At 62.1% G+C, this 10862-nt stretch overlaps 1 protein-coding gene across 1 annotated transcript in view; it reads left to right on the top strand.

The window, feature by feature from the left end:
* The first annotated feature begins 4308 nt into the window (after nucleotides 1-4308).
* The window catches only part of CCDC27 (coiled-coil domain containing 27), a 12774-nt gene continuing 6220 nt past the window's right edge, over nucleotides 4309-10862 (top strand). The window contains 6 exon segments of the mRNA XM_029948202.1: nucleotides 4309-4364; nucleotides 4366-4708; nucleotides 5152-5299; nucleotides 6350-6445; nucleotides 6978-7135; nucleotides 9782-9943. Of these exon segments, the coding sequence (XP_029804062.1) occupies nucleotides 4309-4364; nucleotides 4366-4708; nucleotides 5152-5299; nucleotides 6350-6445; nucleotides 6978-7135; nucleotides 9782-9943 (963 nt within the window).

Genomic DNA, 10862 nt, shown 5'->3' with positions numbered 1-10862 from the left:
AGTCTGATGCTTAACTTACTGAGCGCCCCCAGGTGCCCTAACTATTTGGTTTTTAAATACTGCCACCACTGCCCAAATGCCCCACTGAAACCTGCTTGCACGTGGCATTTAGTTTAGAATATGCTCCTCCAACCTTCAGCTCTGCTTTCTAGAATCCATGCTATCCACGCCTGTCTACGTCTCGGCCACAAGAGAAGAAGGGCTTGGCAAAGTGAACTGGACAAACAGGTCAGCGAGCAGGACTGGCTTCTGGGTTTAACTTACTGCTGGACCCGGAGGACGGACGCAGCCCCGGGTCCAGCCACAGGATCTCGAGCACCTCGGACCCAACGCTAGTAAGATTCTCAGAGTGCGGACGTGCTGAGCTCCCTCTGCCGCTGACAGTGCCGGCTCTGGACTGGCAGGGGGCCTGAGGGTGGTCTTGGGGACATGGGGACATTCTGGGGGTTGGTCACATAGGTGTTCAGTTGAGCAAAAATGCGTTGAGCTCAGGCACTTGTCTGTGTCCATGACGTGGACGTTCACAGTCCGAGTCAAGGCCGACCACGCCCCCCAGGTCCATGACAGTGACGCCGGCCGGCTCCTGATCGCAGCGGTCGCCCACGCAGCTCCCACAACCGCCGATTTTCAGTTCAGCACGTTGTCCGTGGACTGGGTTCCTGGAGCGGCTGTGATAAGCCCCACGGCCTGGGGGCCCGAACCACAGGAATCTCTGTGCTTGGCATTCGTGGTTGGGGAGGCCAGAGGTTCAACGTCCAGAGCCAGCAGAGTGACTCCCATGGGAGCCTGCAGGGCGGGGCCCTTCCTCGCCGCCCCTAGTTCTGGGGCAGGTCCTTTGCTTCCAGACTCACCGCTCCTGCCCTTCACCCTCGCGAGGCCCCTCCCTCTGTGCTCAGCTGCCTTTGTTTCCCCTTTTATAAGGACACGGGTCAGATGGCCCAGGACCCACCCTCATGACCTCTGCAAAGACCCTATTTCCAAATCAGATGGCATCCTGAGGTTCTGGGGGTTAGGACTCCCACCAGCCTTTTGGGGGGTAATGTCAGTGTGTGTCCCCCACGCCACATGATGCAGCACGCCAGGGGGTGTGCTCTGCGGGGGGCGGGGGGGGGGAGCCTGGCCACACTTCCACCAAAGCCCTCCTAACCAGGGGCCCTGGGGCTCCTTCCTCCTGCCACGGTGACCCAGACGCTGGTCATGGAGGTGGAGTCTCGTCAGCCTGGGTCCCTGACCCACTGCAGCAGAGACTGTGTCCTTGACCGGACTTGAACAAGGCCCCTCAGAGCCCTCTTCCGGCCGGAGCCTCTGTCCTGGCCTCCGCCATCCATCCTCGGCCAAGCTCCATGTTAGCAGGAATCTTGCAAGGCTGGATCTCAGAGTCGCTAGACCCTGGTCACCCGACCAGACCCCTCGTCCCCACCCCTGACGCCACGCCCTGTGTGTGAGCGCTCAGCCTGCCCCCAGAGAGGACCCCCTCGAAGCTCAGCCCGTCCACGACCCCCTCAGGCTGCTCCCCAGCTGGAGGCCGCACTGGGCTGTCGTATTCAAAGTCGAGTTCAATCTCTCTCGCCTGTTGTGATCTTCGAATAAAGTCTTCCTTTTTTTTTTTTAAATTTTAATGTCTTTTATTTGTTTTGAGAGACAGAGAGAGACAGAGAGTGAGCAGGGGAGGGGCAGAGAGAGAGGGAGACACAGAATCCGAGGCAGCTCCAGGCTCTGAGCCGTCAGCACAGAGCCCGACGCGGGGCTCAAGCCCACGGACTGTGAGATCATGACCTGAGCCGAAGCCGGACGCTCAACTGACTGAGCCACCCAGGCGCCCCTCAAATAGAGTCTTCCTTCCAGCCCTGACGAGGGTCAGAGTACTTTGTCATTAATGCGGCCGAAGGCACCCAGCAAGTCAGGCTGCACGGCCTGAAAGAGCCTCGGAGTGCTCAGCCCTGGGGACCCGGCGTGCTGTGGTCACAGCGTGACTCGGGCTGTCCCACGGGCGGTCCCACGGGCTCCGTGGTGCCCTCGGGGCCTGCCGCCTGGCAGACATGCAGTAAATGAGAACTCGTGAGCCAAGAAGACAGGAAGAAAGGCAAAGGTAGAACTGATTGGCTTCCAAGCTCCTTGGCATCCAAACCGCTGACAGGGAGTGTCCGGGCAGCAGAGGGCGGCAGTGTGAGGGGTTATGAGCCCTCCGTTTTGTTTTCCTTTAACTACCCAGGTGGCCCCGGCGGCGGCCGGCAGGCTGAGGCTGAGGGGAGTCAGGGCCGGTGTAGTTAACTGCGGGTGACCCTTCCTGACTGGTCTGAGCTCTCCATCTGTTTTTCCTGAGGGAGGCCTGACGCCAGCTCGCTGTGGAGTGAGGACATCGGCCCAGGGAGGGGCAGTGACCTGCCCAAGGACCAGTCCTCAGCGGATGTGGTTCGTATCCAAACCAGACTGGGTTTCCTGTGAGTGTGCACGCGTGTGTGTGCGTGTGCGCGCGTGTGCGCCGTGGGAGCACCGGGGACACGTGCCGGGACCGATGCCTGCAGAGAACGGCCGGCGCACTCGCGGCATGTGCCAGGCGCCTGCGGGCACGTCCCCGCGTGTTTGGGGACGACCCGTCCCACGGGTCCTGTTCTCGGGGAGTTCACGTGTGCAGGTGGGGACCGTGGTGCTCTGAGTGGGCGATGTGGTTCTGTCTGTAACAGGGGTCTTACGGGAGCCCAGAGGGACACCTAAATCAACCTGGGGGTGCCCGGCAGCTCCGTGCTGCGGGCCGTGGTTAGGAGCCCAGCTCTCAGACTGGAGGACCTGGGGTGAGGGCACAGGCGTGGCCCCAGGTAAATGAAGAGTCTGTCACAAAAATTCAGGGGAGCGAGGGGCGCCTGGGGGGCTCAGTCGGTTGAGTGTCTGACTTTCGGTTTCAGCACAGGTCATGGTCTCAGGGTTCATGAGACGGAGCCCACGCCAGACTCTGCGCTGACAGCACGGAGCCTGCCTGGGACTCTCCCTCTCTCTCTGAAAATAAATCAACTCAAAAAAATTTTTCAGCTGGACATTGGAGCAGAATCTAGGAGAGAAATCATGTAAACACTCCCTAGGGCTAAAGCCTTAGGGCCCCTAAAATATCTGTAATGTAATGAGTGTGGAGGGCATGTCGTGGGGCTTGAAGAAACGCTCAGGACGTGCAGCACCCTGCCCCTGCCCCTGACCCCCCCCAGCACCGCGAGGGGCCGTGTCGGCGGGCAGCTCAGAGCACGGACCCCATCTCGTTCCCGACAATGTCGTCCCTCCAGAAGGGGGCTCTCTGCCCACTGGGCGGCCCCCATCCAGTTCCTCCCTCCCGCCTGTCCCCGGAGCCCCCGATTGTGCTCTGTCTCTAGATCCGTCTGTTCTGGACATTTCCTACCGACGGAGCCTCACGCTTTGGGGCCTTTGTCTCTGGCTTCTCTCACTGGACGCCGTGTTTTCAAGGTCGAACTGCAGTTGGAGAGATGTGGAGTGGCCCAAACCGGCTTCCTTCAGGCAGCCGTGTGGACGTGGAGACGGACGCCTTCACGTCCTTTGCAAGCCCAGGGCCTGTGTGCCCCGGGATCTGGGACAGTGGCTTTTAGGGACGTCCTGGTGAGCTCCCCGCCCCACCCCCACCGGTTCTATTGTTAAACAAGAATGACATCTTCTTCAGGGGTTCAGAAATGCTTCCGGGGCGCCTGGGGGCTCAGTCCGTGGAGTCTGACTTCAGCTCAGGTCATGATCATGAAGTTTGCGAGTCTGAGCCCTGTGTTGAGCCCTGCACTGACAGCCTGCTTGGGATTCTCTCTCTCTGCCCCTCCCCCAACAACCTGCTGGTGAGTATGTGAACGCCCTCAAAATAAACTTAAACTAAAAAAAAATTTACAGGGGCGCCTGGGTGGCTCTGTCGGTTAAGCCTCCGACTTCGGCTCAGGTCATGATCTCATATTCGTGGGTTTGAGCCCTGCATCGGGCTCTGTGCTGACAGCTCGGAGCCTGGACCTGCTTCCAATTCTGGTCTCCCTCTCTCTCTGCCCCTCTTCGCTCATGCTCTGTCTCTCTCTGTCTCAAAAATACATAAAAAACATTTAAAAAATTTACAAGAAAAGAAAAGCTTCTTAAATTTCCCTATCGGCGCCACCACAGCAGGGCCCAATTTCAGGGAAGACTGAGTGTGGACGGTGGGGACAGGGACCAGAAGGGACCAGAAGGGACCAGAAGGGACCAGGCTGCCAGGGCCTCAGCCGTCTCTCCCTCATGACAGCTTCTGGGTCCCCTGGCCAGCAGGAAGTTGAGACAAATCACAGAAAATTAGGACAGATGGCGTGGCCCGTTTCCATGGAGACGTCTGTGATGCAGCCCTGGCTCCCAGGACCCACAGGGGTGGGGCTTCCGAAGCCGGTCCTGCCGGGGCCTGAGCCGGGCGGCGGGTCCTCACGTGTGCCCAGCTCCCCCAGAGGCCCAGAGGCCATCCACCCAAGGCGTCCCTCTGCTGGTGGCCGCGGTCTTTGCACCCACCCCGAGGATGCTGCCGGTGGGCCCGGTGGGCAGCGTCCCGCTCGAGAAGTGCGGTCTGGGGCCAGACCCGGTGGGGAGGGGCATGCCGCTCCTGCGCCGCGTGCCTGGCCGCGACAGCCACACGCCGGAGTGGAAGGCTGGCCACAGGCAGCGCAACCTCCGCAAGGCGGCTCAGGCCATCGGCCGCTTCTGCAGGAAGACGGTGAGGGGCCTGGCGGGCGGACAGCCTGCTTCGACTCGGGAGGCCTCGGGGGCTGGTCGGCCCGTGCAGCCGCCCAGAATCGCTCTGATGATGGGCTCAGAAGGGCAGATTCGGGGGGCGGGGGGGAGGGCGGGGGCAGAGCACGGGCAGCCTGGGGCCTGTGAGCGAGGACGCGCCCTCCTTCCTGCCCTTCCTTAGAGGGTCTCCAGGAGAAGCCTGGGGAGGAGAGGTCGAGGAAGGCGGAGCACAGCTGGAAGGTTCCTGAATGTACCGGGGACTCCGGGAGGCCAGGGAGCCAACCCAGGGTCCCAGGGACGCCCCAGTGGACGCCCCAGTCTCTCCAGCCGGTGCACGTGCTGTCCTGGAGCTCGCGGGTCTCAGGCGGAAGGCAGACGGCTTCCAGGGTCCCTTCTCCCAGCATCTCTTTGTCCCCACTCCACCAGGACGCCCACAAGCAGGACGCCCACAAGCAGGACGCCAGCCCCAAGGACACCAGCTTCTCGGCCAAACTGGAGGAGCTGAGAAAGGTGTTCCTCACGCGGCCTGACTGCCCTCGCTTCAGCACCAGGGCCACGTCCGTGTGTCAGTGCGGTGAGGGCCACTTCCGGGGGTCAGTGCGGGGGGGGAGGGGGCGTCTGTGGGTCAGTGTGGCGAGGGCCACCGGCGGGGGGCTCCCACCTAAAACTGCCTCCTTCCCTGGTGGAGGCCGGCGACCGTGCCGGTGAGGCGTCCAGAGCGGTGGCCGTGGCTGCTGCCCCCGCAGCTCGCTGTGTGCAGAATTCCCGGCTGGACTCGGCTGCGGCCTCTGCAGGGACAGGAGGAAAGGCAGGAAGGAAAAGCCTCCTGGCTTTTCTCTGGTCTCATTCAACAGACTCAGTATGGTTGGGGGACGGGGGAGAAGGCTGAAAATTCTAGAAGCTGCCAGAAAGGGGTTATAAGGCCAAGATAGGACCAAGCCCCTGTGAGGAGCCCAACACTGCCGGCATGGCCACCCCCCGTTCTGACCCGGGAGAACAGGAGGCTTTGAGAGCACAGTCGGTGGTCAGTGGTCACCGAGGGGCAGCACCCCAGACCCCTCAGTCCCAGCCTGTGCTGCGTCCCCGTCCCTGCCCATGATGTTGTCCGTAGGGACAGGGGACCCATGGCTTAGTGCCGTGGCCAGGAGCAGGGGCCTTGTTCGTGTCAGAAGGAGGGCCCCCACCAGCTCCCTCTGTCGGGCTGGAGCCTCAGACAGCAGCCCGTGCCCCTGATCCGGGGGCTCTGGGCTGGGCTGGCCGGACGAGCTGGGGGACCACCCTGGGAGCCTGCCCTTGGCATGATCCGAGACGGCTTCGGGGAAACTGGGTCTGCCCTTCGGGCTCAAGGGGCTTCTGGGAGACCATGAAGCTGAGCCGTTTTTACAGGGGACACGGGGTCCTTCCGGGCGGGGGGGGGTGTGCATCCATTCAGAGGGACTCAGCCGCAGGCAGGAGCACGGAACGTGTGTCCATGCTGTCCCAGGGCTTAGTCCCGCACGTCCATTGACAAGTCGCCTTTAATCCTACCTGAGGCTTACCAAGAAACGGAAGCGCCGTCCTGCTCTGGAGGTCACAGGCAGGGGCGGCCTTAGTGGCCACTGGCTGCGTTCCGAACCCCCCGCAGGGTCAGCCATCTCCGACAAGCTACCTGAGGAGCTGCACGCGGCGCTCGCTTCCTGGGAGGTGTCCCGGGACCCGTTCTCCAGCCAGCGTGTGGACGGTGAGGGCCGGACCGGCCAGCACTGGGGTCCTGTCACACCAGCCGCCGCCTCCGGCTTGCCCCGCGCCTCCCCGATCCTGCCGCCTGGGGCTCCCTTCCCGGACCGCCTGCCCGGCGCCGTGTCCCTTACACAGAGGTGCCCCCGTTGAGCAGTGCACACTGTCCCCACACAAATACACCTACTGTCCTTTATCCAAAGACGATCCCTGCACACAGAGGTCTTTTCCCGAATGCGACGAAACTCCTCACGGACGTCTGGGCCGCCTGGCACCCGGCGACGTCAGCGCGGCCCCTGCTGTCCACTCCCAGGCCCTGGGGTCCGGAAGGGCTGGCTCCACGGCCATCCCCCTTGCTGGGGCACATGCACGGGCGGGTGGGGAGGGCTGGTGATGGCGGTCACGCGTAGGGGGTGTGGCAAGCCCGGCTGGGCCGTGGGGGGTTGCTGAGGGGGTCTCGCGAGGGGGACCCTCTCTGGAAGGCCCCGGAGCCGCTCAGCTCGGGACTAGTCTGGCCGCCCCCTGCTTCTCGACAGGGTGCCCCCTTCCCCTTAGTAAGAGCGCCTGTGAGTTCAGCTCCTTGTGGAGGAAAAGCGACTCGGGGCCGGTGAGCCCTGCCCTCAGCAGCCCAGTCCTGGCACGGAGCCCGCTGAGAAAGCGCGTTCCCTGGTACGTCTCCATCATCCACGAGAAGGTACGGAGCCACCCGCCCGGCGCCGCGGCCACCCCGGGAGCGCTGGTCCCAGACCGGTCAGCTGTGCGGGCAGGTCCCCGGACGAGGCCGAGGCTGGCCCCCAGCTCCCTTCCTTGGCTTCCACGAACCCGAGGTTTTCTGAACCCTGTGGCCCCTGTGCCCCTTCCCCCAGCAGGCGGCGGGTGAGGCTGGCGTGGCTCCTGCCCCGTGGCACGCAGCACGCCACGCGAATCGTGACCTCAACCATTCAACCCCTTTGCCCCGATATTTCCACTTGGGAGGATATATTTGTAAAAATAGTGACAACCGGCTCAGAGTGCAAAGAGCTCAGGGTGCAAAGCGTTGATTCGTCGGGATTCTCCTTGTTTGTGACAGAAACCGGTCCGTAATGGACCTGCTGGTAATTCTCTTGTTTGCTTTTGGTGTCAGAGTGATTCTGGCCTCAAAACAAACCATCAAGAGGCGCCTGCGGGGCTCCGTCGGTTGAGCGTCCGACTCTTGATCTCAGCTCAGATCATGATCTCACGGTTCATGGGTTCGAGCCCCACATTGGGCTCTGTGCTGGCAGTGCGGAGTCTGCTTGGGGCTCCCAATCTCTCTCTCTCTTTCAAAATAAACTTTAAAAAAATTTTTACAAACCATTGAAAAGTTGGGAGGCATTTTCTCATTTCCGTTCTCTATCCTCTGGAAGAGTCTGCGTGAAATTGGTGAAGAATTCACCATCGAAGCCGTGGCTGCCTGCCGAGTCCTCAGGAAGAAGGAAGGTTCTCCAAATAGTAATGTCACTTCCTTGAAAGATACGCAGATTTCCGTCCCTCTCTTGTTTCAGTTCGGGGAAGCTCTGTTTTCCTAGGAATGTTTGTTTCCTGTAAATTTTCAAATTTATTAGCCGAATCTTGTGCAGCCTTACCTCGGACACGATGGTGTCTTGCTGCCGCTCTGACTTCTGCAGGAGAGCGAGCGCCTCCTTCCGTCCTCGGTGGCGCCCACTCCTGCCCTCTCTCTCTCTCGGTCTGTGTTACTAGGTGTTTATCAACATCCATCGTTTTTTCTTTTTTTTTAATTTTTTTAAATTTATTTTTGATAGAGAGAGAGACAGAGCATGAGAGGGGGAGGGGCAGAGAGAGAAGGAGACACAGAACCGGAAGCAGGCTCCAGGCTCTGAGCTAGCTGTCAGCACAGAGCCTGACGCGGGGCTCGAACCCACCAACGTGAGATCTGACCTGAGCCGAAGCCGGAGGCTTAACCGACTGAGCCCCCCAGGCGCCCCTCATCGTTTTTTCTTGGAACCTGCTTCTGTGGTCGTCTTAGAGGTGCTGAGGCTTTCGTGCCCGGCCTGGAAATGTTGGGTAGCCGGTGGGCGCGCGAAATCCTGAGGGTGTGGCCCGTGCCCCGTCCTACCTTTGATTCCTGAAACTCTGCCTCGCCGGTTTCTGATAGATTTCACAGCTTTGAGAGTGTTGAGGCCCTTGGACCGCTTTTCGGGAAAGCGCCCGCTGCGGGGCGTGCCCGCGGCTCTAATTAGATGCCGCCACACCATCTACCGAAAAGCATGTTTCCTGCAACACGACTTCTTACGCAAACCTCGGGAAGGGGAGTTAGCAGCGGGCAGATGGGAACCGGGCTGGGGACGGGCTGCGGGCCTGGCTGCCTCCGGGAGCGTCGTGGGGGGTCTTTCCCTCCTGTCCACCTTGCCTGAACCGGCCCAGGCGGTGAGAGGCACCTGCAGCCTGCTGTCCTGCGCCCGCGCCGAGCACCCCCTTGCCAGCCACCCTGTCGGGGTCGGGACCCTGCAGGGGCTCATCACGATGGCAGGGGAAGAATGCGATTTCTGCAGAGTTATTTTAACTTAATCCTATAGGCAGTTCCACACACCTTCAGACCCCTGCCCCCACCCCCTCCCCGGCCTGCGGCCCCGCGCCCTCCCCATCCCCGCCGCCTCCCAGACCCTCCGCCCTCCGGCCCTGCAGTCTGCTGCAGCCTCAGCTCTTTCCCGAAGCCCCGAGGTGGCTGGCTAGACCGTCGTCCGCTTGCTGACCCCGGCTGGGCGCATGGGGCTCAGAATCCGTCCCCTCCGTGGCCTCGCCTGCAAGTCTCCGCGTGTCTTGATGTTCATCCTCCTTCCGTTTAAAACCTCTCCTAACATCCTTGGCGCCTTCTGCTTCTTCGACTCGTGGGCCACATGGAGGCCTGGCACTGGAATCCCAAACGCTGAGGACTCCCTAGCCACCTGCCGTTTCCTCCTGCATCTGTGCCTGGACCGCCTCCCTCCGGCCTCAGCTCAGATCTGCTTGGGGCACATCCTTGGTGTCCGTTTGTCCAAAAGCATCTGTATTGTGTCTCCCACTCGGAGGAACTGGGGGCACCGGGATTTTGAGAACAGAAGGGGGAGGGGCCCGGCTCCCTGACAAGGCCAGGCAGGGGCGTTGGCCCGGGCCAGGCCTGAAGGGGAGGTACCAGGAATCCCCCCCCCAGGCAAGGAGTTGGGACTGGCCCTTCGGCCGGGGTGGCTGGGATTTCAGCATCCCTGGATCGCAGGCCTGCACTTCCGGGGCTCAGAGCTTGCCGTGTGCAGGCGTCCGGGGTGGTTGGTCCGGGGAGGAGAGTCCGGGAGGAGGCACATGGGGGCGCCGCCCTTCTGCGCAGGATCACCGCCTGCTCACGCTGGGGGAGGAGGTGCAGCGCCTGTCCCGGCTGGAGCTCCTGCTGCGGGAGAGAGACGAGGAGGTCTTGGCCCTCCAGGAGGAGAGGGAGGCCTTGAGGAAGCAGCTGAAATGCCTCTGCCAAAGCAAAGGCCCAGAGATACTGGTATGTCAGTGCCCGGGGCGAGCAGGCGGCCTGAGCCGCAGGCCCCACGGAAAAGGGTCCAAAGCTCCGGGCAGCGCTCAGGCCCCCGCAAGTGTCCCATTGCCCCGGAAGCCTGCTCCGTCCTCCGGGGGCTCAGTGTAGAAATGGACCCCTGTGCTTTGCTTGCTTTCTCCCTGGGGCGGGCGGCTCACTCTCTGGACTGTTTCTTTCCCTGTAAGATGAAGGCCGGATCCTCCGGGATCCTCAAGGATGGAGGGCCCCCTGAAGGCGGTGTCCAGGGCTTAGACATGGGCCCCACGGGCGTGGTGGCTCAGATGAGTCAGGTCTGTTCTGCCTGCAGGGCATTAGGGTCCTTGCCTATAAAATGGGGAGGGGGTGCCGCCCCTTCCCAGGTCTGGGCAGAGGACGGAACCAGACAGGGTCCTACGGGCTGGGAAGCGGTTGCCTCGTCTTTCTAAAACCTGATTTCTTTCATCCCTGAGGGTACGGCCCAGCAGTAAGCTGGGAGCACCCGTGAGGGGGGTGGGGGCCCCGAGATGCCACCAGAGGAAGCTGGACCAGACGCCAACGGCATGGCGCCAGGGCAGGGCTCAGCTTGGCTCCCCAGTTCCCCAGCCCCCCGGGGGCACTCACAGAGGTTGAGCCACGGCTAGCCTGCAGTAACATGAGACACAGGCCACTCAGGGGCCCGTCACAGCCCCCCCTCCAGGGCTGCTCCTGTCCCTGTCCCCGCCCCCTTCTCTCCAGCACAGCACCCTTGGCAGGAGGACACTGGGTCCCCTAGCTCCCCTACGACATGGAGAGGCTGCTGTCCCCTTCCAGAGGACCGGCCTCTGACCCGGGGGAGCTGAGGCTCACACAGGAGCAGGAATGGGGGTGGGCGGGGCAGCGGGCGAGGCCCAGGCGGTGGAGTCCTCCC

This window comes from Suricata suricatta, chromosome 8, assembly GCF_006229205.1.
Source record: "Suricata suricatta isolate VVHF042 chromosome 8, meerkat_22Aug2017_6uvM2_HiC, whole genome shotgun sequence".
Lineage (NCBI taxonomy): Eukaryota > Metazoa > Chordata > Mammalia > Carnivora > Herpestidae > Suricata > Suricata suricatta.
This window is presented reverse-complemented; position numbering and strand designations above follow the sequence as displayed.